Below are 27,826 nucleotides of genomic sequence, written 5' to 3' on the forward strand. Positions count from 1 at the left end.
AATATAATTTTGAGCAAATTGTCACAAATAAAGTAAATACAAAACAATTAAACATTTTTAAAAATCAACTTTTTTTTGGAAAGTAAACAATCTAAAGAAGGAAGCAGGCAAATCTAAGACCAATAATGAATGAGATAAAATTTAATGCCTGCTGTCCTTCTGTTGAGCAAATGTTTTTTTTCCAAATATTTTAACTATAAGTTACATAAAGAAAATCAGAAAAACAAAACTTTTATTTCCAGGTCTAGAGGAGAATAAATTTTAGCAACAAACTCAAAGGAAACAAGCTTATCTGATCTTTGTTTATGAGCTGAAGAAATATTGCACATTTCCATCAAGAATAAATGAAATCAGAAGAGTATAATATTGTATTATTAAACATAATATTATACAAATGACAAGTGGTTCTTTCAGATTTAAGCGTGTCTAGATTTGCATAGAAGTGAGTAACCGTAAAGCAAAAAATAATGATTTACGTTAAATAAAGATTATTATTTAAAAATAAGTTATTTTAATACACAGTAAAGAAAGCTACATGATTGTTTACATATATATGTGCACGCGTGCGTGTGTTTGTGTAATTCTTTTCTTTTTAGTGTATTATAAGAAAAAGAGTATCATTATTAGTTTTTATTATTGTTGAAATAAACTATGATATATTGAGCAAATAATTTAATTCTTATTAATCCTATGTTGAGAGTTAAGGTTTAAGCAATTGTCTTTCTATGTGGAAGATCAGTTATTTATTAGATTATTTATGGAATTTTTTTTTTAATATATACAAAAAATGTAATATTTATAATCGCTGTGGAATAATAACTAAAGCAGGATTTTGTATGATTTTTATATCTAGGGTATTTGGGAGAATAGGGAAGATGATTCCAGTTCTGTCGTCTTCTTGAAGAAGGGAAAGAAGAATAAATACCACTCGCAAAGGTAAAAAAAAATACTAAATTAACTTATTACATCAAAATGTATTAAATAAAAGTTAAATGCAATTCCTAAATTAATTCTACTGATTTGTTTTTTTAAGGTGACCGTTGAAAGTTTGTAACGGAATTTCCATTTCTGAAAACTATTAGTCTATCTTGAACATTTTGCCGCTTTTTTGGTGTATTTTTTCCTTATCGTAGCGCCAATAGCTGCATTCAATATAGTTTTAAAGACAGAAGAAAGTTTTTGTCCAACCATTGACTTGTTAAAATGTTACAACAATGGGACTATTGTGTTCGTTTCTTTTTAAAAATTAAATTATCTGTCATCACCGCTCTTTTTTTTAAAAACATTTAATTTTAATGAAAATATTCTTATATAATAATTAATTTTAGTCGATCAAAATCATTCGTTTCTAATAAATCAATCTTTTTCACAATACACGATGTTATCGACATATTATGCATTATATTATACTATAGACGAAAGAGAAAAATTCCTCTTTCGCATAATAATGGAAAGCATGAGTTGCCTGAGAGTTTCAGGTACATGTTTATCGCTCGGGATGCGAACGTTAATAAAACAACAATAACAATAATAATAATAATAATAATAATAATAATAATAATAATAATAATAATAATAATAATAATAATAATAATAATAAAAATAATAATAATAATAATAATAATAATAATAATAATAATAATAATAATAATAATAATAATAATAATAATAATAATAATAATAATAATAATAATAATGCCCTGAGGTAGATAATCCCCACGTCCGGAACACAACATCTATGTTCCACGTCCAGGGCGGCAACAGCTGTACATTTGTACATCACATATAGCTGGCTAACGGGGTTCCGAGTAAATTCCTCGGTTATGCTTTGCTAAGTTTGACCTGGTTCCAACTTCAGGTCACTAAACGGACTGGATTTTTGGCTACCTGCAGGAAATGAAATAACAAACGATTTTGGAAATGGATTCATACCATTCTTAGAGCTGGCGATGTGGCGGCCAGGGTCAATGTTATTGCAGGTGTAACGGAGACCCTTCCGTTGTCCACATGCCCCCTGCGATGGCAAGCATGTAGTTAAGGTGCCCATGTTCGGAGCATGGGAGCCCTGAAAGCTTCGGTGAGTAGGGGCCTGGAGTCAGTGCAGAGACTGCGCATCCGCTCTCTGCCAGGACATATGCCGGTTCCACCGGAGTACCGGATAGGACCTCCAAGGTTAGTAGCCCTGGAGTGGGGGTGTACCCCGGCGGCTAGCCTTGCTACAGAAGGGATCCACTGTTCATGAATTTTTCTGAACATTCAAACGTGGCAGAGGGTGCACGTAAACACCCTCGTTTAGAAACCGCCGATTCGCCACAAGCGAAGCGGAAAAAAAGTAAGGAGAGTGATAGAATTAGAAAAGATGCTGATAAAATCAGTAAAGATTTGAGAAAAGCTTTGTTTGGAAATAACGTTCCCAAACCAAGATTTTTGGTCATTACAAAAGAGAATGGTAACTTCCAAAAGGTAAGTCCATTCTTAATTGCCAGAGAGATTACAAATTGTGCTGGTGGTCCTGTCAAGGAAATCCGTAAGACGTTTAACGGATTACATGTCGAAACTATAAACGACATGCAAAGTCAGAAAGTCCAGGCGTTGAAGAAGATCGGTGAATTTGCGGTTACGGTCCAACCGCATAGTACACTTAATTCATCTAGAGGAGTTGTTGTTTGCCGTGATCTTCTTAACTGTACTGAAGAAGAAATAGTGCAGGAAATGTCTAGTCAGGGAGTGACACATTGTCGCAGACTTTCGATGAGACGAAATGGTGAGATTCTTCCTTCGGCCTCTCATGTTTTGACATTCAATAGGCCAAGTCTTCCTGAAAAGGTACGAGCTGGCATCCATCGGCTTGATGTACGGGCATTTATTCCGCAGCCGATGAGATGTTTTAGATGTCAACGTTTCGGACACACTGCCGCTAGATGTGAAGCGCAGGAAATTTGTATATGCGGAATGAAGGTACATGAGGGTGATCCATGTAAAGACCCTCCAGTCTGCATTAATTGTAAAGGGCACCATAACTGTCGATCCAGGAACTGCCCAGTATACAAATCAGAAACAGCCATTCAGGAGGTTAAAACGCTTCAAAAAGTCAGCTACCCTGAAGCGAGGAAGATTGTAAACCTACGTACACCTAGACCATCGACTTCATACGCAGAAGCAGCTGCTGCTCCCCCCACACCTAAAATCAACGTGGAGCAGTTGCTTAATACGATGGCGCCAAGTCTCGCGACAATGATAGAAAGAATCATTGATTCCAAGATCGAGTCGACTCATCAGATACAACAAAGTAAACATGAGAAGGCTCATTCCCGGACTGACGTCGCCGACAGAAGACCCGTACCAGCTCAGTTTAAAAAACCGGCAAAATCTTCGATTATAACTCCAGCAATAGACGTAATGAAGAAAAATCTTGATTTATCCGACAAAGATCTAAAGATCATCCCGACGACGAGTCATATAGCTAAGGATACTGTGACAAGAGTACAGGAAAAATCTGCGTCAACCAAAATGGAGGTGCAAGTAACTATCCAAAAAGCACCGGACACAGACGATATTAAAATTGTACCTACAGAGGCCCCAAAAGCTCAGAGAACAACTGTGGCGAGAGCATCTGTATCAGCCGGTCCAAGCACAGCCTTAGACATAGAATCGAGTTCATCAGCCGCCGAAAGTGCATCGGTTGCAAGTTTAGACTCAATTGCAACGATGCTCACAGCACCATTGAAGCTTTCATCACCTGATGTAAGCCGGCGAACGTCATTGGCGTCAGAAAGAGAAGACGAAGCCATGTCCGAAGCCTCAGACACTCTGTCGTCGGAAGTTGAGGCCGTTCGCAGGATGGAAAAGCGGTGTAAAAAAGGTTGGCCGAAAGGAAAGCCTAGGCGGTAATTTGTGGATTTTAAATTAGAAGATTGAAATTTTGCTCACTTATTTTCATCATGGAAATATGAATTAAAGAACCTTTTTTTTATTTTTTTTTGAAGTGGGATGGGGCTAATGACCAAAGTAGTCGATGCCCCTAAAAACCTCAAAAAAAAAAAAAAAAAAAAAAAAAAAAAAAAAAAAAAAAAAAAAAAAAAAAAAAAAAAAAAAAATAATAATAATAATAATAATAATAATAATAATAATAATAATAATAATAATAATAATAATAATAATAATAATAATAATAATAATAATAATAATAATAATAATAATAATAATAATAATAATAATAATAATAATAATAATAATAATAATAATAATAATAATAATAATAATAATAATAATAATAATAATAATAATAATAATAATAATAATAATAATAATAATAATAATAATAATAATAATAATAATAATAATAATAATAATAATAATAATAATAATAATAATAATAATAATAATAATAATAATAATAATAATAATAATAATAATAATAATAATAATAATAATAATAATAATAATAATAATAATAATAATAATAATAATAATAATAATAATAATAATAATAATAATAATAATAATAATAATAATAATAATAATAATAATAATAATAATAATAATAATAATAATAATAATAATAATAATAATAATAATAATAATAATAATAATAATAATAATAATAATAATAATAATAATAATAATAATAATAATAATAATAATAATAATAATAATAATAATAATAATAATAATAATAATAATAATAATAATAATAATAATAATAATAATAATAATAAATAATTGTTTAATTATACAATGAATCGTTTAGCTGTTGCAAACCAGTGTAGTGATTAAATACATACTTTTAATTTTTAATAAAAAAGAAATATGTGCATGTAATCAATAAATGTATATAATTTTATTTAATGCATCAGGTTTAGGTGGTAACGTGTTGACACCTCTTAAATAATTAATATTTGTAATATGATTGTTATCAAATAATTACAGAAATATGAATTAAATAATGATGATAAAATTATTATTTTCCGTGTTTTTAGGAATGAATATTTTTTTTTGTGAACATCGTGTGGAGGGGGTTTTTATATTTGTGGTAAGAGATTAACGATTGACATAGTTGCACATCAACGTTCCTAATCTACACCACAACCAGCCAGTTAATGTTTTTTTTTTTCCAGGAGGAAAAGGTTTTTGTTAGAGGAACATAAATATTTAATAATATGTATAATTTACAGAGTATTTCTACAGTAACCATCATTACAGCTGCAACAATCATAGCTGGTAAGTTTTGTATTCACGCCGATATAAAGAATTATTTACAAATTTAATAGCAACGAATAAAATGAATAGTCTGTTGTTTTTTTTGTTTTTTTTTTTAATTTGTCAACCGTAAAAGATTTTGTGAATGATTTTGGCAAAAATCAATTTGAATTAATTACTTTTTTATAATGTGGTTTTGTGGTATTTCCTTTAGGCGTTATATTATTACTCTTAAAATTTGTAGATTAATTAATGTCAACAAAAAGGATATATGCGTAAAAATGTGTACGAGCCTTTTTGCGTTTTTGTATGTGTAACTATTTCATCCGCATACAATAGTTTTTCCTGTTTCCTAGCTCGTTAAGTTTAATGTACTATTTATCGTACATAAGTATGCTTAGTTCAATTAAATAAAATCAATAATCAGACAAGCGACATCTTCCTCTCTTTTCATAAGATAAACGTCCCTGTTCCTGTGATGGTCGGGGGACTGTTCTCTATTCCTAGGAAAGGTCTGATGCTTTTTAACTTGTAATTTTTTTTTTGAAATACGAAAAAAATCATCTTTTTTTTGTTTAGCATGTTATAATAAGAAATGAAATGAATAAAGAAGTTTATTTTTTTATTTTCATTGTACGCAATCGAATTCGATTTTACAGCCTGAGTATTGTACAAAAATTCATTTATTATCATATGACAATATTAAACGATTTAAAACAACAGGAAAATTTTACGGAATTAAGGAAAATCCTCTTTTTATAGAATTAGGAAAAGACTTTGAAAATTAAATTTATTTGCGTTTTATTTTTCCGAGAATAATTGGAATCTTATATGAAGTTGTGAAATTCCTGTTAAGAAAAATAATTATTTAGAACATTTTGAATTTATTATAATATTTGCATATATACGTGCAATTTGGAATATTTTTGATTGGTTGTTGGTTTTTTAATGATTTAAGTAATTACTGAGGGACATTCGCCGCATTCTAGGCAACAATAAAAATGTACTAGACCGGGTATTGTTACTTCTAAGAAGTATTAATATACTTCAAAAAATTTAATGTTAACCAACCATGAATTTTGATTTTATTTTGTTATTCTTGTATATTTTATCTTAATGGTTACGTCTCCTTTATTATTTTAGTTTTACTTTTGTTATTATAATAATTTTCATCTTAGTTTTAATCTTAAAAATCTTTAATTTTGTTAATATTTTTGATATCCGAGAAGGAGCTTGTTTTGTCCAGGGCGATGATAACGCGAAAAAGTTTTTCGCTAAAAAAAAAAATTCATTTATTTATTTAAATGGACTCATAATTTAGCTTTGTGTGTGTGTGTGTGTGTGTGTGAGCGCGCGCGCCATTCACATGCGAATTAATGAATCAATTTCTCTAAATTTGAGTACGTGAGTATTTAAAATCTGAACAACAGATTTTACCCAAATATCAAGATTCTAAAAAACTAAAGGCTTGATAGATGTTACGTACAATAATTACTCGAAGGTTAATAAAATAAATAGTAAATTATAATTTTACATTTTAGCTTGCTAAAACAAAAATTAATTACTAGATACTAAACAAAAAAAAAAAAAAACTTTATGATTAAAAAAGGTAGATAAAGCTTTTTATAGATTTTTTTTTAATTTTGACAGCTGGATATAATGTAATGATACTAATTTGTGTAGTTTTAGAGAATATTGCTAAAGAAATGTAATATTAAAGTAAATTAAATAATTAGAAAAAAAAGAAATGTAACTAAATGTTTTAGGTAACTAATAAAAAAAAAATTATTCATAATTTTTAATAATAAGTAAAGTTAACAAAACCTGATTTCAGAGAGAATCAAATAGCGCTTAAAAAGGAAATTTCAAAAATGTGTATTTTTAATAAATACATAGAATAAGGTTGCTAAACCGTTATTGAAATAAATTTGAAAATGAAAAGCTCAAAATAGAAAAAAATGATAACATTTGTAACTAGATATCATTTAGATTGTTATAAATTCATTAGACACTGAGAATTAGTATTAAAAAGCCCAACATTTTATAAAAAGTATAAATAAAAAAACAAGTTTTAATGAAGCAATAGCATAATAAAATAAATAATTGTTACGAAATGTTAAAAAAGTATTTCTAGCCATATTTATAAAATAAGGATAATTTATTTACAAAAAATTAATCATTTGTTATTTATCTAAAAAATTAGGAAATATTGTTTTAGAATATCCTAGTTGAAAGCAGAAAGTTACCTTTGAAACAGCCTAAATCACTCAAACGTTCGCTTTAGAGTGTTCACAAAAACCTAATATGAAACCGGTTACACAAAAATTTAAAAGGATTCTAGAAAAGGCTTTTTGAAGCCTGAACTCTAAACTGCGACAGCATTTGCAGAAATTAATTCTTCCACATACAGTGACGTGGATCCCACTTCGACTGTTTCTACACTTTTTTTATAGCTTCATTTTTGGTGCATGCATCATTTATATTTAATATTGTTTACAAATTAGTTATGCAAGTTAACAATTTAAAAGCTAAAGATTTTTTGTAGACAATGTTTTTCGTAAAGCTTACGTAAATGAAACTTAAGTAAATGAACGACTGTAAAATTTGAATTCTGAGCTAGCACTGGTTTGACTGAGATCTGAACTTCGGCATATAATGATGGAAACTGATTGATAAGGGGAAGGAGTAGATGAATACAACTTAGAAGGGCATTTAATTTTATAGATGGGAACAGAAATCCGTTGGCCATTACAGATTGAAGACACTATTTAAGAAAGTTTGATACGAACTTTATGGATTTACGTTTTGATACAAAATATTTCTAATTTTCTCGATCAGTGAATAATTAAAAAAATGGTTCTAATTTAATATCTTTAATTGTCAAGAAACTAAGTAGGTTTTTCCAGTAGATTTTCCCCCAAAAAACGGGATTTTAAGAATTTCTGAAATATTCATCTTTTTATTTACATGTTAGAGCACAAAACTACGGTTTTTATAAAATTCTTAGTCTTTTATGTAAGAAGACTGGTTAGGTAAAAAATGTATTTTATGAAATAATGAGGTAGAAAGAATATTCAGCCACCTAAAGAATTATATTCTTTGAACAAAACTTAAGGAATTCTTTAATAAAAAACTTTCGCGTTATAGGTTTAAAATTCTATTGTATTATACAGATCCCTACCATCATTTAACAATAAAGTTTTTCAATCATTGTTAATAAACTTCCCACTTACGTATTTCCTGTTTGTACAGTCTTTTTTAAAACACTGGTTTCCAACAAATAAATTCTGTGACTAGCGTCCTTGTAAATTTTTCTTATCTTCTATAATTATGATGAGACAAATTCTTCTCATTCTTGTTTTAAGTAGTTTTCCTAATAAACCCTGGATTGCACTTATTTCCCTTGAAAATTACGCAAAAATATGAAAATATGTAACTTATTTACTCATACCACAAACGTACATTGACTACTTTATTAAAAATAATTGAATAATTTGAATTATTAAAATAATTGAAATAATAATAATAGGTAAGCGAGTTACCTATTATATTATGAGCTGCAATATCCGCTATTCTTTTGAGTACCAATTCTTACATATTATTACCGAAAACGAATCTCTCAATAAAAATTCTAAAAAATGTCACAAATTAAAGTCAAAATATTATTTTCTTTGTTTCCTGTCTCGTAAAAATAAAATAAACTTAAAAATACAAAATTAAACGATTTACTAAAAAAGATTCTGTTTTCCAATTCTTTAAACATCTGCCTTAAAAATATCTGCCCCAAATTAGAAATTAAAAACTCATAAACTTACCATATTTAAATTGCAGCGACTTAAAAACTCGAAATTTAATAAAGAACAGAGAAAAAAGTGGTTTAGTACTTTTTTTACGGTTTTAATAACTTTTAAAAATTTATTTTTGTTTTCTTTTTAATGATCAATTCACCGTATAAGCTCGAAGCTTGTGCCGAATACGCAATGGAAATTTTACAGAAAATGCCAAGCCTGACCGGATTTGTTACATTTTTTTTTTTAATATTTAAAATAAGCCAACCAAAACGATGCTTCTTTGAAGATAATTCAAAGAAACTCAGAATTTTTTTTAATAAAGTCGTTTAAATTTTGTATTTTTAAGTTTATTTTATTTTTACGAGACAGAAAACAAAGAAATTCAAATTAAACTTTCATTTGTAACATTTTTTAAAATTTTTATTAGGGATTCTTTTTAGGTAATAATAGGTAAGAACATTTATGCTACTAGTTTTCATGAATTTTTACTCAAAAATACTTTACGTATCAGAATAAAAAATAAACATTTTTTATTTGCTTTCTCTTGATCTTTAGCTTAGAGATCTTATATTTCACGCATTCTCAGAGGTGTCAACCACGATCAAAAAAATTTCAACATATTTCTTAAAAAAACGTTAAATTCCATTTTTTTACCTTTTAGTCTTCAAAAAATAATAAAATTTAATAGGCTTTTCAATAATATATTTTTTGAAATAATAATTCAAACTTAATACAGTTATTTTTGCGAGATCAATGATGAAAGTTAAACTTTACCGTCTAGAAATATCACAATTCATAATTCTTTTTTTTGGCTTTGCATGTTATTGTAAACAGCAGAATAAAAAAATGGACTGAAACTGACAAAAACGAATTGAAAAGATTTTTTCTCATTATTATGACTGTGAGTCTGGTTAATTTACCAAAACTGCAGCTTTACTGGTGAAAAGATAATATGTACCGCAATAATTTTATCTCAAATATTATATCGTAATCGATTTTACGTATACGTAATCGATTTAATTTTTAAAATGTTTATGTAATTTTTCGTATACGTAATCGATTTTTACTGCTCCTTCGTTGCTTGCATTTCGCTGATGATTTCCAGATAAAAACATGATAAATGGTATAAAGTACGCCTTCTAATTGATAATTTATTACAAAAATTTCAATAAACCGGGATAGAACACTGTAATAGATGAGTCTATGATACCGTGACGGATTGGCTGTCCTTCAGGCAGAATAAAAAAAATAAGCGGCATAAATATGGTGTGAAAATATACAAAATTTGCACTACAAATTGTTTTGTGTATAATTTTAAAATTTACAAAGAGAAAGGAGACACTAATGTCGGAGAAAGTCACGCGTTATCTGTAATTAAAGAACTGTTAAAAAATTTAACGGAATTTGGAAGAATAAATTATGTATATAGCTTCTACACAAGCTTTGACGCTACAAAATATTTGCTATCTCGAAAAACAAAAATATGCGGAACATTTCGAGAAGATCGGAAATATCTGCCGAAAAATATTGTTTACCAAAGAATTAAAAAGGAGAAATAATTGGTGTTATGAAGGACGACAAAAATAATTATGTTGAAAGACAAGTGACAGGTACGTTTGCTAACTACAAAAGAGGAAACCTAAACTATTTACAGAAAATTTGTAAAAGGAACCAGTGACAAAACCAGATCGCTTAATTAATTTCAACAATGCCAAAAAGGTGTCCACTTCAATGATCAAATGAGTAGATACTACACAGTTTTAAGAAGTGTTTGAAGTGGTAAAGAAAAGTAGCCCTAGAATTAATATTTGGTTAATTATTAACCAACGCATGTGTTTTATACAGTAGGAGATCAAAAAAATGTTCAATTTTAAATTTTAAGGAAAGGATAATCAAAGCTCTGGTTGCAGAAACAATTCAGATGCAAAAACCAAGAACTACTAAGAGAATTCATTCATTAAAAATCGATCCAGTTCATTTAAAATAGATTTTCGGGGCAAAAATCTAGTAACTGTTACAAGATTTTACGGCAAACTTTATCGAGCCGAGAACCGGACACACATTGTGATGAATGTGACGGAAAACCGGTTTTGTGTTTAAATCGCTTCAATCCTTCTCATAAGAAAATATAAATATATATCATGTTAGACAAGCAGTGAACAAAAATTATTTTGTATCATTAGTGTAAGGTTATTTTGTGGTGGGTAGTGAATCTTTCCCACAGTAATTTAACTATAAAATTATGATTTTTTCAGCGAAATATTTCAGTTTGGATATTCATTCATTACAAGGTATGTAGATATTAAATTTTGAATATAGAGATAGTAATTCCAATTTTGTTTCATCCAAATAATTCAACTCAATCTTTCTTTATTTGAATTTCGATTTAGTTCGTTCTTAAATATTTGTTCTAATTACTTGTCCATTTCTACTGTAATTTTACGAATATTGTTTTCATTTAAAATAATGATTTTAGGTAATTTCATTAATTTTTTTAAAGGATTTCCTATATTTTTTCTTTCGTTGAGGGGCATAACATTTATTATTAAATATATTCATTACATATTTACTATATGTCAATTTCAATGCATTTGTTTACTTTTTTCTATGATTTGTTTCACGTAATTAAATTTATCACATTTTTTCTAAAATTAATGCTTTCTTGTATCTTCCTGAATCGAAATTTATATTACCGTAACATTTTATTTTATGGACAAATGTGAATTTGCCAAATAATAAGGTTTTAACAGGTTCTATTTTTAATTACGTCAATTTATTACAGACTCTAGATATATCTCGATATTTAAAAAATAATAATTACCACTTATTAACATAAATATTCAAATTTTAAATCATTCATTGAATGCTTTTATGAGAAAGTTTTACTTTTTCCACTGTTGAAGTAACAAACAAAAAAAAGTAATCTACGTACGTGGTTTATAGCAGGAAAAAATTATAAAGAAATCGTGCCTATGTAAAAAGAAGTACTATTTCAACTTATTTGCCTCTTTCTTCAAGGTGACAATTCTCTGTACTAAGTCGGCTGTAGCAAATATGTCGTACGGAATTTAGCTAAACTGTTTCGGAATATGATAGTTCATATTATTTCTGATAGGTGGCAAAACCTTTCAACTCGTTTTAAACATTGGTTATAATACAAAAAGGAGAATAAAAAGACAATACGTACACGGGAAGTATTTTCCCGTGCCGCACTTGATGGAACACGAATACGGGGTATATGTCGGTCGTAACGCACAAAACAGAATCTTTTAACTAACACCCTAGCATGTAACTGGTGCGGTTAGAGACAAGGACGCACGGCATTACTAGTCCATACGGGACACGTTTTACCCGTGCCGCAGCTAACGTGGTTTAAACTGTGTGTGTATTCCATAAAACTTAAAATTTCCTCTGTACTAGGAATTAGCAATGATTTTGTAACTGGTCTTGTAAAACTAGAAACGATAAATATTTTTGTATTACAACGGGAATAATGATCCTCGCGGATTTATTACGGCAATCTTTTAAAATAAGGTCTGTTAGTAAAATGGACAGTTCAATGGTAATATTTAGCGAACGTGGAGGAGTAAAAAAGAACATAGGCATATATTTATTGGGAAAGCAAATAAGAAAAGAGTGTAAACTCCCACCTCTTGGCTAAAATAAATTCTTTTATTTTTGTGTAGTCTCTGACCTTGTTCGTCCTCTTGTAATAAGTTTTTGTTGGTAAAAATATAATTATTTTTATTACGGCAATACTTAGAACTCAAACTGATTAATTATTTATTTTTATTTTTTCTGTTGTACTAGAAGCGCCTTTAATTGTTAAAATGGAGCAAAATAATATAACTTGTTTTCAGAATAATTATATTACTCCTCAGTAATAATACTGAGGAAACGTCAGATACTCCTGTAAAGTTGTTTAGTATATAAGATTATTACATTTTTATTTGTCATTCTATGCAACAACTTATAATTCAGCATATTAATCTACTCTTTCAAGTTAATAAATAGTTTAATAAATTACATCCTAGCAGCAGAATACTATTGAAATTAAAAAATTATTCCTCGTATGTTCTTTCTTTTTATAGATTTCCATTGAATAGTTTCATAGATCCCTGCTTCTTCAGAACATATTCATTTTTATCCCATTAATTAAAAACATAATTAAAGTTTAAACATTTTGTAGTACATTTGTTGTAGTTGTAGTGGTTGTGTAGTTCATTTACCTTGGTTATTGAAGTAAAATCTAAAAATAAGATAATATAAAAAAAAAAATTAAATAACTGAGAAAGCAAACATCTCCCCAAAATTTTTAAATTTTATTTATGTTATTAATTAATTTATTATTAAATAGTTTGGTCTGAAGAGCAAAGATATCTGTAAAAAAAGAAAAAAAATTTCTCTGCAATTCAAAAATTAAGTTTCTTTATCCCGGTAAAATTTTTACATCGTAATAAAACATATTAAATGTTATGTTTCAAAAAATTTAGCCTACGTTTTTGATTTATTAATCGATCTTGAATATTTCCTTCACTATTTAAGAAGTCTGCAGTAAATCCTTTTTTTAAAAATTATGATAATTTCAAGTTAACCTTCTAACCTACTTTTTTGCTAAGATCTTTTATATCCTAAGAGTAGGTACAAAAAGAATGAAGAATTTTTTTAATTTCTTCCATGTAATAGTTTTGAATCGGTTTCAGAAAGAAGCACTAATAACCCTTTTTTTGAAATTAATAAAATTAGGATCTTTGAATACTAAAAAAGATTTTTGTTGTCTTTATTGATTAAAAATAGACTTTTGATTGTGTTATCAGCCTTTCTCAACCTGGGGGTTGCGATGATATGAAAGTCAGAAAATTAGTCTACAACTTTACATGTAAACAATAATGAAATCACTTTATGAGAAAATAATTGTCTATTATAAACATTTTACTTACATTTATAAGTACAGTACATTATAATGTTTTTTTGCTTCTTCCCCACCTATTAAAACACTGACCATATCAACTGAAACAGGCAATATGACGGTTTTAGCAATTTTATGGGGTTTGGACATCTTAGCTACTCATAATGCTATGAGATAAGATAACCCTTCAAGTGTACTTTTATCATTACGATTTGATTTAAAAATAGAAGCTTGTTGATTTCTCAGAGTATGTAATTTTCTCTCGAAAAATTCCACGGGTTTCCTTTTATGATATTGATGTTTAGCTTCCAAGTGTCGAATTAATTTTTATGGCTTCATGCTTTCTCAGAGAGGACTTGAAAGCAAACAATCCACTGTGGCTTTCCATCCAATTAAGTAAAACCATAATTTAAATAACTGCCATTGTACAATATTGCTTTTTACCAATCAATTCACTGGATGTAGATCACGCACTTTGTTTTTTCACTAATTTATCCATTTTGCATAAGATCAAATTAAAAAAATAACAAAACAGTTACACCGTGACTGTACACTAAAAACCCAATCCTCAATGATAATTATAATTATTTTAAAAACTTAAATAAAGGTACCAGACACATAGTTCTTATTTGAAATTAAACTGATGTTCTGTGATCTCTGACGCCTCTTTTATACTGCTAAGATTACGACGTGTTCAAACGTATTATATGCATGTTTGAACATGACGCTCTGACAGCGAATATTATGCAAGCTGATCAAATTACAAGGAGCACTTACAAATCAAGTTGAAACCTGTAAATTGCTCATGTTTGTATATTCATACATGTATGTTCATACTCGTTGCTACCAATGCAGCTAAATAGTTTTAAGTAGATTTCATTGGGTTGAGGTTGGGGATCACAAAATATTTATTATATATATTTTTTTTTACTTTTTTGTGGTCGTGGAGCTAAAAAGGTTGAGAATCACTAGTGTAGATCATCAGCTGCTTCTTGAAAACTGTGGTAGCAGAGGACTTTTATGTATCATATTTTTCTATTAGAAAGATATGAAAACAAAAATTAATAATTTTAATTATTAAAAATAGCCTTCATTCAGATCTGTTTCTTGTTGTTTGGTACCTTTTCTTTCTTTTTCCTGTTTAGCCTCTGGGAATTACCATTCAGGTATTACTTCTCAGGATGATATGTATAAGTGTAAATGAAGTGTAGTCTTTTACAGTCTCAGTTTGACTATTCCTGAGATGTGTGGTTAATTGAAACCCCACCACCAAAGAACACCAGTATCCACGATCTAGTGTTCAAATCCGTATGAAAGTAACTGCCTTTACTAGGACTTGAACACTGGAACCTTCAACTTCCAAATCAGCTGGGAAGATGAGTTCACCAATCCGGTGGGTTTTTGTTTGGTACCTTGAACTAATGTAAATATTTGTATCTGTATTGTGTGTTTCCCATACATACATGCGATGAGTGTATTTGCATATGAGATATTGTAATGGCTGGTAAATTTTTAAATAACACAAATTATTCAAAAAAAAACCTGAATTTTTCTTGCATTCTTGTTAAATGTCTGAAAGTAATTAGTTTTTAAATATTCTAATAATTAAAAAATATAAACAAATAAATTTTATTCTTTGTGTCAATTTATATGGCATTGAATCTTAACAAAAATTGATATTTTATTTTCTTCTAATTTCATTTATTTATTATCCTCTCATAATTGCTCTACTATTATATTTCATGTACAAATATTTATTATTTTTATAAAATATGGTATTAATCACTTCTGTTTATATTTTTAATTTTGGTTTTAGGGATGTTTTTCCAAGTGCTTTCTTCCTTCCTTCCTTTAAATGCTAAGGCTGTAACTTTTATCTCTAAACATGGAGTTGCACACCTATCCTGATGTAATTTGTATAACATATAATAATCTCAATCAAATACTTATTTGTAATGAACTCTTTATTGTTAGCATTCTCTATAGAGAGTCTAAGGATATTGTTATCTGATCTAAAATGATCCTTGTCTTGTGGTATTAATCTATTATTAAGGAACTAGATTTTTACTTAAGATTGGTTTTTTAGATTATGCTTACAAATTATTTAATATTTTTTGTCATAAAACATATTTACATCAGAAAGATAAAACATTATGATTTCTGTAGGGTGAAATAATCTGTTAATTACACATAGATTACTCAGTTTATACAATACAGTTATCTTACATCTTTTATTTAATATCCTTTACCGCTAGAACAGATGTGTTTTTGAGATCTATTACTTTAATTTGTACATTTTATCCAAAATAAATAATAAGTCTGTAGATTTCATTTTAATTACTAAAATACATGAATAAATTGGATTCTGAAATTCTCCTAAGAAAAAATAGACATTTAAAATTGATAGGAAATATATATCACTTACTAACCTGAAATAGGAAACGGTAAAGATATCTAAAAAAGTGAAACAATTAGCTTCATTTCATCAGACAAACTGTGAAACATTAAAAACAAATTGTTTTTATAACAATATCGTTGTACTTGTTTTATAACAAATACAACGATGCAGTTTGTGAAGTGTGAAATTAGTTTTTAATCAGTAACAAATGAGAACATCTTTCATCTTCATTTTGTTTATGATATTTGCTTTTCTAGATTCTTCTGGATTTAGGCAGCTACATATAAGATTTTTTACAGCCAAATATCTTTTTCCTGCAAATATCATCCATGTCAGTGACATGTTTGAAAACAAACCAAATGCTTGTGTGATCTAAGGCGAACCAAAGGTTTATCAAAAGTATAGATTAGTGAACTGATTTAATAATGTTTACTAAATTTAAATCTTGTCAAAACAGATTTTAATTTTGCTCATACAGAAATATTATACTTTACTGAAATTATACTTAAATATTTATTGAAATAATAATGCCTAATACTTTACTCATTTTTTTTACAGTTACTTCAATTGACAGAAATTCAGTAGGTATAGTTTGTTTAAAGTGTCTCTGTGAGTCAGTATCAAATTGTAATGCATCATTTGGGTGTGATAGCAACAACATATGTGGACCATATCAAATTACAGAACCATTCTGGATAGATGGTGATAAACCTCTAGTAGAATCTGATGATGTAGAAAATCCTGGAGGTAATTAAAAGTAAAAATTATTTTTGTTTTCTGTTTTTTCATTCCAGTTTTTATTTGGAAGTGTATACATATGTAATCTAAAAGATTTTTTTTCTGTTTGTTGGTTAGTGATCGTGGCCAAACATTTTTGTGATTTTCAAATAAATCCCTTTGAAATGGATTAATATTGATCATTCACTTAAGTTAGTGCTGCTACTAGATGAACTGGCCTTATATTTTGGTTATAGTGACAGTCTGACAATTTTTTTCTGTTATTCAGGCATTTCATACTCCTTGTGAAAAGCATGTCCAAAATTTTTTATTTGTATATTAAAACATAAATATGTGTGTGAATATACTTTTCCTGAAGTTAAGTATAGTTTAATGAAAGAAAAGAATACCAAGGATTGAGGATCTATTGTTAAGATTTGAAACTTTTGTTTTTAAGAGGCTTAGTTAATAAAGGGATAGATTTTATTTATAAAGTGTAGAAATTAAAAAGTTATATCAAGATCTTTCCAAAACTCATTGGTGAAAACCTATAAAGTACATTGGAGATCTATGTTAAAGGCATTTTTATTTCTTATTTATAAAAATAACTTATATCTAAGTAGAACTAATGCCTCTCTCATAACTTTGTTAATGAAACTCACTGTTATGAGAAAAGTTTAATAGATATGTTGGAATTAAGAAGAAACAGGACTACCTAATACAAACAAGAAATCTCTCTTATTTAAGAGTTTAACATCCCTATCTTGCAAAAGGGCATTTGGTTAGCTGGCATTTCTCCCGCCACCACCCCATTCGGTCGCCCTAGAGCATAGACCAAATGTACTGTGCCAATAAACGGCTACTGTGCCTCGAAACAGATTTGCGACCTCGTTATCCTAATTGCTCCTAATGAGCTCCTATCTTGCGTGAGCGGTTAAGCTGGGCGCCGTACAGCACCCGCCTATGTGTCCCTACCGCTCACTTGTCACATTAAAACGTAACGTCACCTTTGGGCTGTATTGTTCATGCCCTTGCAAAAGGGCATGAACAATACAGCCCAAAGGTGCACCACCCTTGGACATACATATACAATCAGTGTGTATACTCTATATATATATATATATATATACAGGCAGTGGGAGAGAAACAAGACTGACAGCTCCGTGAAGTAGGGTTTACATAAAAACTGACTTTTTAAAAAAGCGGTTTCTAAATTTTAACTTAGTGAACTGATTTAATAATGTTAATAACTAATGTTGTAGTGTTAATGTTGAAACTTTTCTATTAAACCGGCTTTGAATTTTTTCAGATAAGAAACAAGACATATCTACAACTTAAAATAGAAGTTTTTAATTTTTTTAAATTTATAATTCAAAAATACAAAAAAGGAAAACATAAGATACATATACGAACTGGCATAAAATTATTCACATAAAAACTTAAAATAATACCCTTAAAAATCACAGAAATTAACAAATGTTTTATATTTATGTAAATCATTATTTTACTTCTTTCTTTGTTTAATAAAATGTGACTTCAAAAAGCAAAGAAGGATTTATTGTTTAGTCACCAAAACGTTTTTGCTTAGTTAGCAGAAATAGAAAAAACTTGCTCATTTGCTACTGAACTGGGCTTAATTGTCTTTAAAGCATTAAATAATAAAACAAATTTTTTTGTTCTTCTATTTGTAGCCCTCAAGACCAAAAACTCCTTCTTTAATGTTTGAGGACTAGAGGAAGTCACTCTTCAGGTTTTTGTAGATATTTATTTATTGCTATTCTCAACATAGATAGTGTAGATGCTGGGTTGTTTTTTGTGAACTTGGGCTGACATCAGATGATTTTTTGTCTGTTATTTTTTCATGGACTGTTTTTAAATGATTGTGGAGGCTGCTCATGGATGATCCTTTGCAAGTTAATATTTTGTTTCAGTAATTGCAAGGCTTTGGATGCTAATCTTACTGGTCCTAAAACTTTAAGAAGCTCTACAATTTTGCAATATTCTTCTTCATCTTCATTCCACATATGAGAAGGATTAAGGTCATTCAGAGTTAAAACAACACATTCTTTTAACTGTACAAATCTTTCTAACATGGCTCTAAACTATTCCATCTCGTTTGACAGTCAAGAATCAGATTTAATTCTTTTTGGTATTTCTGTTTCACATAATTCTGAAAAATGCTCTTTCTGACAGGGGATTTTATAAAATATTTGCAAATTTTTCTTATTTGAGATATTCTAACTCCTCACAGTCATTCTCAGACTCGTTATTTTCAGAGTCCTCACTTGTAGCATTTACATCTATTTTAACAGGATTTTTATTTTTATATGTCAGTAATTGCTAAGTGTATGGCATGTGAATAGCACTGTTGATTAATTATTGATGATATTTGGCCAAACTTTTTTATAACAGCAGCACCATCATTTGTTGATGCAACTATATCAGTTGCTAGATCCAAATGAAAAATATTTAGCTTCTTGTAAACCAGTTTTAACGTCTTAGCATCATAAGAACTTGCTATCAGAGCTAATCCTAAATTAAAAACTTTTTGGTGGTGTACTTTGATATTCAAATATCTACATTAACTCCAAATATGATGCTTCTGGATTTCATTTGCCCATTGCCAGATTTATTATTTGTTATTATCACTCCTGTGGAGAACAGATTTATTAAGTTTTACTTCATTGGGGGTAATAATTCTTTCAGAAACCAGAGGAATTCTTTAGTTTCTCAATCAAAGTGTCTGGTTTATGATCATATTCTAAATCAAAATTATTGCTTGTTTATGCAATAACTCAGCCTCTGTTATGAAACATGTTCAACATCACAAGTTTCACAATATCACAATTTTTTTCTGTATTAAGAAGATACAGTATTTTAATACATTAAGATTATTTAAATAATTCCAATGATATTAAGATATAATTTAAGTTTTATTTTATACATAAATACTTATACTGGATCTAAAGTTGACTTGAACCGATAATCTCCTGCACAGAAGAAAGTCAGGTGAACTTTGAGCGAGCCAACCTATGTAATAATCACATCCCAAAAAAAATAATATATATATATATATATATATATATATATATTTTAGTAATATGACTTTTGTATGTGCAAAAAAAATTGATTTATTCTATTAACTACTTTTTTAGCATTTAGTCGCTGTACAGCTGATCCAACTTGTGCTACAAGAACTGTCTATAATTATATGAACAAGTTTAAACAGGTAATTGGATTTATATCAATCTAAATTTTAATTATTTTGGTACTTTCCTTTCATTAGAAGCAATATAATTAACTTAACTGGCTTTTTAAATCAGTTGTTGGGGAAAACCAATATTTTTAATTGGAAAATTTAAATTAGTTAATTAAAAAAATAATTTATACTTGGAACACATTTTGTCTTTTAAAAAGATTAATTTTTTACCTATAGAAGTTGAGCATGTACTTTACATATTTTGAAGATGTCTGTGATTTAAAACACATATGTAGCAAAATATCAAATTGAGTAAATTATTACACCTTTGAGAAAAAGTTGAAAAATTGTACTGTGGTATGTTGTAAAAACCAGTAAAATTGTGAACTACCAACAAAATTTATTTGGTATGCAATTTTTTAAACTATAGAAAAATAATGCAGTTATTTTTTTATAGTCAGTTGTAGATCATAAAGGTATTAAAATTATAATCACTCTGCAAAAGCTATACTATTCAACTATGCCAAATAATATAACAGCTTATGGTTCTGATTAAACATTACATACTGACAGTGCCAAAAGTGTATGTTTTAAGATTCAGTTCCAAATTTTCAACATCATCTCAAAATACTACACCACTTGAAGTTTGTGGAATGCTGTTTTTTTTAAATAACCTCAACAATTTTTAAAACAATTGTAATATTTCTGTAACAAAACAATTTTAATATATTTACTAATATATTTGTTTACTTTTTACATCATTCGAAATCGTGTGGTTTTTCATTCCATTCTATTCTGAATTTTCTTAATCTTTTTAAAGTTTTTTTTTTATTGTATACATGGAATTTTTATTATACAGTGATTTAAAGAAACGGGAAATTTTAAAAATTAAATAACGTTAATGAAACATTTTTTTTTAGAAAATGAATTTTATTTCATGTAATTGTTCAAATGTTGCCATTTTAGGATACATACATTTTAGTTTATTTTTTAAAGATGACATCTTGCAGGTGACCTCCTCTTCTACGTAAACACTCACGAAGTCTCTTCGTTAAATTGTTCATGGTTTGACGTAACATCTCAACTGGAATTTCCGCAATTGCTTCTCGGATCTTTGCCTTCAGTACTTCCGTTGTAGCAGGTCTACTGTGGAACACTTTGCTTTTAAGGTGACCCCACAAAAAGTAATCGCAAGCTGAGAGATCAGGCGATCTGGGAGGCCATCTAATGTCACCATTACGTGAAATGACACGTTGTCCAAACTATCGGCGTACAGCTGCCATCGATATTCGTGCAGTATGTGACGTTGCTACGTCTTGTTGAAACCAGGCTGTGTTAAGAATTGGTGGATATCGCTTTTGTTGTTCCACAACAAAGGTTTCAAGGATGGCTACGTAACGAGCCGACGTCACTGTAATCACAAGACCGTTGTCATCCTCAAAAAAATAAGCGCCTATAACACCGTAAAATGACATAGCATACCACACGGTCACTTTCTGGCTGTGCAACGGACGCTGGTGTAGCTGCGTAGGATTTTCTTGTGCCCAGTATCTGAAATTTTGCTTGTTAACAAATCCACTGAGGTGGAAATGCGCTTCGTCTGACATCCACAGTTCGTGAACAAACTCTTATCTGTTATCATTTATCTTCTGAAGCATTACATTACAGAATTGTGCTCGCACAACTGCATCGTTCGGTTTCAGTTCCTGGACGATCTGCAACTTGTATGGATGGAATTGCAAGTCCTTCTCTAACATTCTTCGAACAATTGAACTATGCAATTGTAAAGATGCTGAGAGACGACGGATTGACCGACGTGGACTTCGTGTGACAGCATATTGTAAAGCTTGAACATTCTGTGGTATACGGACGGTTCGCTCACGGCCTGGAGGTTTCTTTTTCATTGCCGAACCAGTTTCCTCAAAATTAGATATCCATGTTTTAATTGCATGTGCTGATGGAACATGATCGTGCCGTCCCATATTAAAATGACGGCGAAATTCTCTACGCGCTCCCTCCACACTGTCATTGTTTTTGTAAAACGCTTTGATAGCAAATGCACGTTGCGCACCGCTCCAAGGATCCATGACAACTAAATGGCAGGTTAGGTTAGAGAGACTGGAGCCACTTATCAAGTGGTACCAATCGCCCAGGGCTACCAACACAACTTTCAAAATTTCCCGTTTCTTTGAATCACTCTGTATTTTTCGATGAACTGTTTTTGATGGTTGTGTTTGATGATGGTTGTGTTTTTCAGTTTTTGATAAATTATTTTTATGTATTCTTTGGTGCTGAATCTGAAAATAACCTTCATTTTTTACATAACGTCAGTATTTTTCGCAAATTGCAAATTTCAAAATTTGTAACAAGTTGAAGAATTGCAAAAATGTGATACAATAAAATAGATATAAAAGTTTTTTTTTTAAATTCACTTTTTTGGTTTATCCTATGCATTCTTGTAGCTAAACAGTCAAGTGGTCTGAAGAGGAGACAGGGGGGATCATTAACACTTTAATTTCTAATGAAAATTGCCACAAAATAAGTATATTTTCTATTATAGTGGATTTTTTAAATAATTAATTTTATTTACTTGTATTTAATTAATTTTCATGAGATATGTCATGCCTTTGGAAACCATATCCCCTCTTCACCAACCCTTAATAACAAAGTATGTAAAATACTTACAATTTTTTTCCATGTGTCAAAGTTTCTTTAAACCACTTATACTCACTCTGCTTTGCACTTTTCCTTCTGTGTTCTTTATAGGGTTCATCTCAGTTTAACATCCAGCAATAATCAGCTATCATTGTAGTAATCCATTTTCCTTGATATCTTCTTTCCATTTCTTTCATGTCCTGATGAAATCTCTCACCCATTTCTTCACTAACTTCACCCAAATTTTCAGGAAAGTAGTCCACATGTGAATTTAGGAAGTGAACCTTCAAGCTCTTGAACAGCCTAAATTTTTTTACTTCTGCAGCATGTTCTTAATGATTGATTTGAGGTTTAAATCATTATTGCCCAGAAACTTGGTTACTATGTCTTTAAAGGATCCCCAGGCTTCTTTTTCTGCAACTTCCATTTGTTTCTCAAAATTATCATCTCTGAGAAGTTTTCTGGTGTGAGACACCCTTTTTATTTTGGTTGTTGATAACATTGGCAATTTGTCACAAATGAATTTAAAATATTTACCTTCCTTTGGTAAGGCTTTGACAAATTGCTTCATCAAGCCTAACTTGATATGCTGATGTGGAAGGAGATTTTCAGAGCACATTTTTGGTTCCAGGTTTTAATGAAGCTCTTTTTGCCCAATCTTTCCTTATCCAATCATTTTCTCTGTCTCTGCTATCCCATTCATACAAAAAACAAGGAAACTTTGTGTATCCTCCTTGCTATCCTAGGCGCATAGATTTTATTTTGAGATGGCCACATGTGATTCACTTATGATTGTTGTATTTAATTTTATCATGAACAAATTCCAAATTATCATAAACTTCTTTTAAATGGACTGAATGTCCAACAGGTATTGACGGATACATATTCCTATTGTGAAGAAGTACAACTTTGAGGCTTCTTTTAGATGAATCTATGAACAGTCTTCAATCGGTACTTTCATACAGAATATTAAATCGAGTTAAAAATCCACATGTATCAGTGCAGAGGACTAATTCTCCTACTTCTGAAAAATATGGAAAAAATCCTTTTATCTGTACTTAAAGCAGGAAAATGAGGTGCAGCTGGTAGCAGTTTTTTTCTCTTTAAGCCTCTTACCTAGCAATTCTGAATTTTCTTTGGTCAAATGTAAGTCTCTAATAAAATCATTTAGTTCAGACTGTGAATAAAGCTCTGGTGCACAGCTATATCCAGGTCCATACTCACCAATGTTATTTTCATTTAAATCACATTTAGAACTGTCTATTTCAGCTGAATTTTCTGGTGGAATTGGCACTGGTATGTCTGGACCATGAGGAACTGGGCATAATGTGAATGGCATATTTGGATAAATGATTCTTTTTTTTAATCTTCAAATTGAAACCGTGAACACCAACCGAACAAAAGTAACAATCATTGGTGTGATTTCGTGGCTCTTACCACACCACTGGAACTCCAAATCTGAATGCTTCTTGTTCACCCTTTAACCACCATCTAAGTCCTTCAACACATGTGTAGCAAACATAGTGGGGTGCACAAATTTTGTCTTGATTCTATTTTCACTCTGAAATACATACGGTACACTTGTTGAACGAAACTTGTTATATTTCGTTTTTGCCTTTTCACCATTAATTCACCACAAATACAACAAAAAGAATCTGCAGAATTTTTGCAGCTTCTTGAAGCAATTTGGAAAATAGAGAGTTTGCTTTATGGCCTGAAATATATTTTTCACAAGCAAAAAACGTGTTTGATCACAGAGGACGGAAAAAAACTCGATTTACGCATGCTGATGGTTGAAACAGCACTGATAATAGTTACATGGTGCATGAGTAGCACAGATAGCTGCCAATAAACATGTGACATCTTGTCACAACCTGTAGGTCAAGCTCTTTCACTGTCTCGTCATCTTCAACCCAATCCCCCCCGCCATCCTCTCCAGACCACTCAACTGTTTAGCTATAACAATGCATAGTATAAGCCAAAAAAGTGATACATTTTATCAATTTATTGAAAAAAAAGTCTTATGTCTGTTTTATAGTATCACAATTTTGCAATTTTTCAACTTTTTACCAAATTTTGAAATTTGTGAAGCGAAAAATTGTGATGTGATGGAAAAAAATGAAGGTTATTTTTGGATTCCATGCTAAAAAATACATGTGAATCAATTATCAAAAGTTAAAAAACATTCCACAACCCAAACTTTGCAGACTTGTGTAATTTATCTAAAATACACAAACAAGGCAGTGTTAGGAAGTTCACTTATTAATTTTTGATGTTTAACAAAATAAATACCACAACTAACAGGTGCATTTATGAAACCAACACCACCAAAAGTTTGGAAAGATGGCTATGGATAAATATGACACATTATTTTTCTATAATTGGACAGTTTGAATATGCAAAAAAACAAGCTTGCTAGCCATTTAAGTTATGTATTATGAAATTATCTGGTGATTTCAAGTTAGTAGTAGCAAACTCACCAATACCAGTTTTTTTTAATAAGAAACATTCTACTGCACAAGGCATGAAATACTGAATGGGACAACAGGTAATTCTGTGTTAACATAAAAAAGAATATTTCACTTATTTCTAAAACCAAAAATTACGTTCAAATACAATGTAGTTAGTTAATTATTTAGTTAAATTTTTTGTAAATTTGCATAATTTTTTTCTAGGACTGTAATGATGATGGTGATGTGGACTGCTTAGATATTGGTCATATTCATAAATATGGTTTGCAGAAGTCAGCTTGCTCACACAAACTGGTAGACACTTTCAAAGATAGAATATGTTCATGTTTACGTGAAAATGAAGCTCCAGAAAATGTACCAATTGGTTGTAGACACAAATAACTTTTAAATACACAGATGCAAATTGTACTTTAGAATTATTTAATATATACATTTAAGGTGCTTAAGATGCTTAGTTAGAATACAACAATAAAATCTGAAAGAATTTTTTTCCATAAATTACAAAAAAGGAAAAAGAGATGAAAATAAGAAAAAAGCAAAATCATCTGTAATTGTTATTGATAATCTTCTTTATGTTTGAACAGATTGCATTTGTGATTATTAATCACAAATGATTGCAATGATTGTTTGATTGCATTTTGTGTTTATTAAGATAAACAATAACTGTGTTATTAATTATAATGATAAATATTTGTATTATGTGTAGCATTAATTATATAATAAAATTAATTTAAAAATGATTTTGTAAGTCCATTCTTTCTGATTACTTTTCCCCTAATAAAGTGTTGCATTTTCTAACTGTGGTTTTAAATCTTCAAATCCTAAGTGGTTTTCCTTGTTTTACTCCTTTTCTTTTAGAAAGATATTTTCTGTCGTAAGATATTTTCTTTCTTTGCATTGTTTTTGTTTCTTTTATCTTTTTTTTATTCTTCATGGGATGATTCTCTTCATCTATTTTCACTGAGAAACATATATAAAGTAAAAAAAAGAACATTACAATAACTAAAAGAATGGATAGGTATGTAATTCATTTCTGACATTCTATCCATTGTAAGCACTTCCATCGTAATAAATTTGCGTATAAGAAGAAAATATTCCTGTGTTAAATAACTTAAAGATTTAATTGTGTGACTAATGCAAAGAATTTTGTAGCCGTAAGTCAGTAGAAGAAATCTAAAAATAATCTGTTGTAATGCTAACAATTTTACAATTGTTAAAATTTGATTGCTTGTTCACTATAGTCTGTTCCAAGTAATTAAGCTTGGATAATTATAGATTGGACTAAAAAATCAAATTTGTACATTGATATTACTTTGAGGAATATTCAACTTTAGGAATGAGTGCCAACAATTTGTGTCCACTATTAGCAAATATGATGGAATTTTAGATTTTGTGCAATGCTTCTTTAAAATTCAATTACCAAAAGAATTAATTAATTATTTGATGATTTTTTTATGTGTATATAATATTAATTTATATGTATATTCTCAAAATAAAGATAAGAAATTCTTCTATTGGAAATTGAACTTACTGAAATCAGCAGTCAAGGTAATTCCATTGTTTTTCACTCTCTAATTAACATTTAATTAAACACATCATCTTTGACCAACTCTCTTATTTGAGGACCAAGAAATATTCCCTTTAATTTTCCCTTCATTTACATTCAGAAATTTCTGCCTGATCTACAAAAATCCAGGACTATCCTTCTTCATTGCTTTTACAAAATATTTCATTAGTCCTAGCTTGATATGGAGAGGGGGTAAAAGTATTTTTTTTTGGTTCAACTAAGGGCTCATGAATAATATTTTTCCCATTTGGAGTTAAGTTGTCTCGATTCTTCCACTCTTTGGTAACATAATGTTCATCCGTAGCTCGGCTGTCCCATTCTCAAAGAAAACACATGTATGGTCTAACAACATGCCTAATAAAATAGCTATAACTTTCAAATTACCACATATATTCCAGCTATGTTTTTTATAATTTATTTTTTCAAGAACGTCTTTCATCACATCGTCTGTCTCTTTCAAATTAATACCATAAGCGATTAGTATTGAAGGATATTTGTTACCGTTGTGTAGTAGAACCACTTTTAAACTACACTTGGACGAATCTATGAAAAGGCGCCAGTCCTCAGGTTTATGAACTTGTCATAAGTGCAACATAAGCTCATCAATATTTATGCAATAAACACATTGATGAAAATAAAAATTATTTTCATCAATAAAGTACTGAGAAAATTCTTTTTGTTAGCTTTGAAAGCCTGAAATTTTTGTATTTTTTTAAAAGTAAATTCCAACCTTGCAATCTTGATCCTAACAATTCAGCTTGATTTTTTGATAAATTTAAATCCCTAACTAAGTCATTTAATTCACCTTGTGATGTAAGATGTGGCTAATTGGAAGATAATTCAAAATCAAAAATCATTGTTGTCTTCTTCAGCACTGCCTGATTCTCATTGCTGCTTTCGAAACATACATTCAGAGGTGG

General features: G+C 29.5%; 1 protein-coding gene across 2 annotated transcripts; it reads left to right on the forward strand.

Moving 5' to 3' along the window:
* The first annotated feature begins 52 nt into the window (after window positions 1-52).
* Window positions 53-26,073, forward strand: LOC142318335 (invertebrate-type lysozyme 3-like). Of its 2 annotated transcripts, none has more exons than XM_075354918.1 (6): window positions 53-442; window positions 854-936; window positions 5,118-5,220; window positions 16,856-17,044; window positions 20,170-20,243; window positions 25,544-26,073. In XM_075354918.1, the coding sequence occupies exons 3-6, from the start codon at window positions 5,160-5,162 to the stop codon at window positions 25,718-25,720; spliced, it is 501 nt and encodes a 166-aa protein (XP_075211033.1). In that variant the 5' UTR covers window positions 53-442; window positions 854-936; window positions 5,118-5,159; the 3' UTR covers window positions 25,721-26,073. The 2 variants fall into 2 exon arrangements, with proteins under 2 accessions (XP_075211033.1, XP_075211032.1); XM_075354917.1 differs by having other exon boundaries at window positions 54-442; window positions 4,980-5,220.
* Window positions 26,074-27,826: the final 1,753 nt, after the last annotated feature.

The sequence above is a fragment of the Lycorma delicatula genome, chromosome 1 (genome assembly GCF_047948215.1).
Source record: "Lycorma delicatula isolate Av1 chromosome 1, ASM4794821v1, whole genome shotgun sequence".
Classification (NCBI taxonomy): Eukaryota; Metazoa; Arthropoda; class Insecta; order Hemiptera; family Fulgoridae; genus Lycorma; species Lycorma delicatula.

Coding starts and splice junctions, on each gene's coding strand:
- LOC142318335 (XM_075354918.1), top strand. CDS start 5,160: ATGTATAATTTACAGAGTATTTCTACAGTAACCATCATTACAGCTGCA. Junction 5,221..16,855: donor AGCTGCAACAATCATAGCTG/GTAAGTTTTGTA, acceptor TTTTTTTTACAG/TTACTTCAATTGACAGAAAT. Junction 20,244..25,543: donor ATATGAACAAGTTTAAACAG/GTAATTGGATTT, acceptor ATTTTTTTCTAG/GACTGTAATGATGATGGTGA.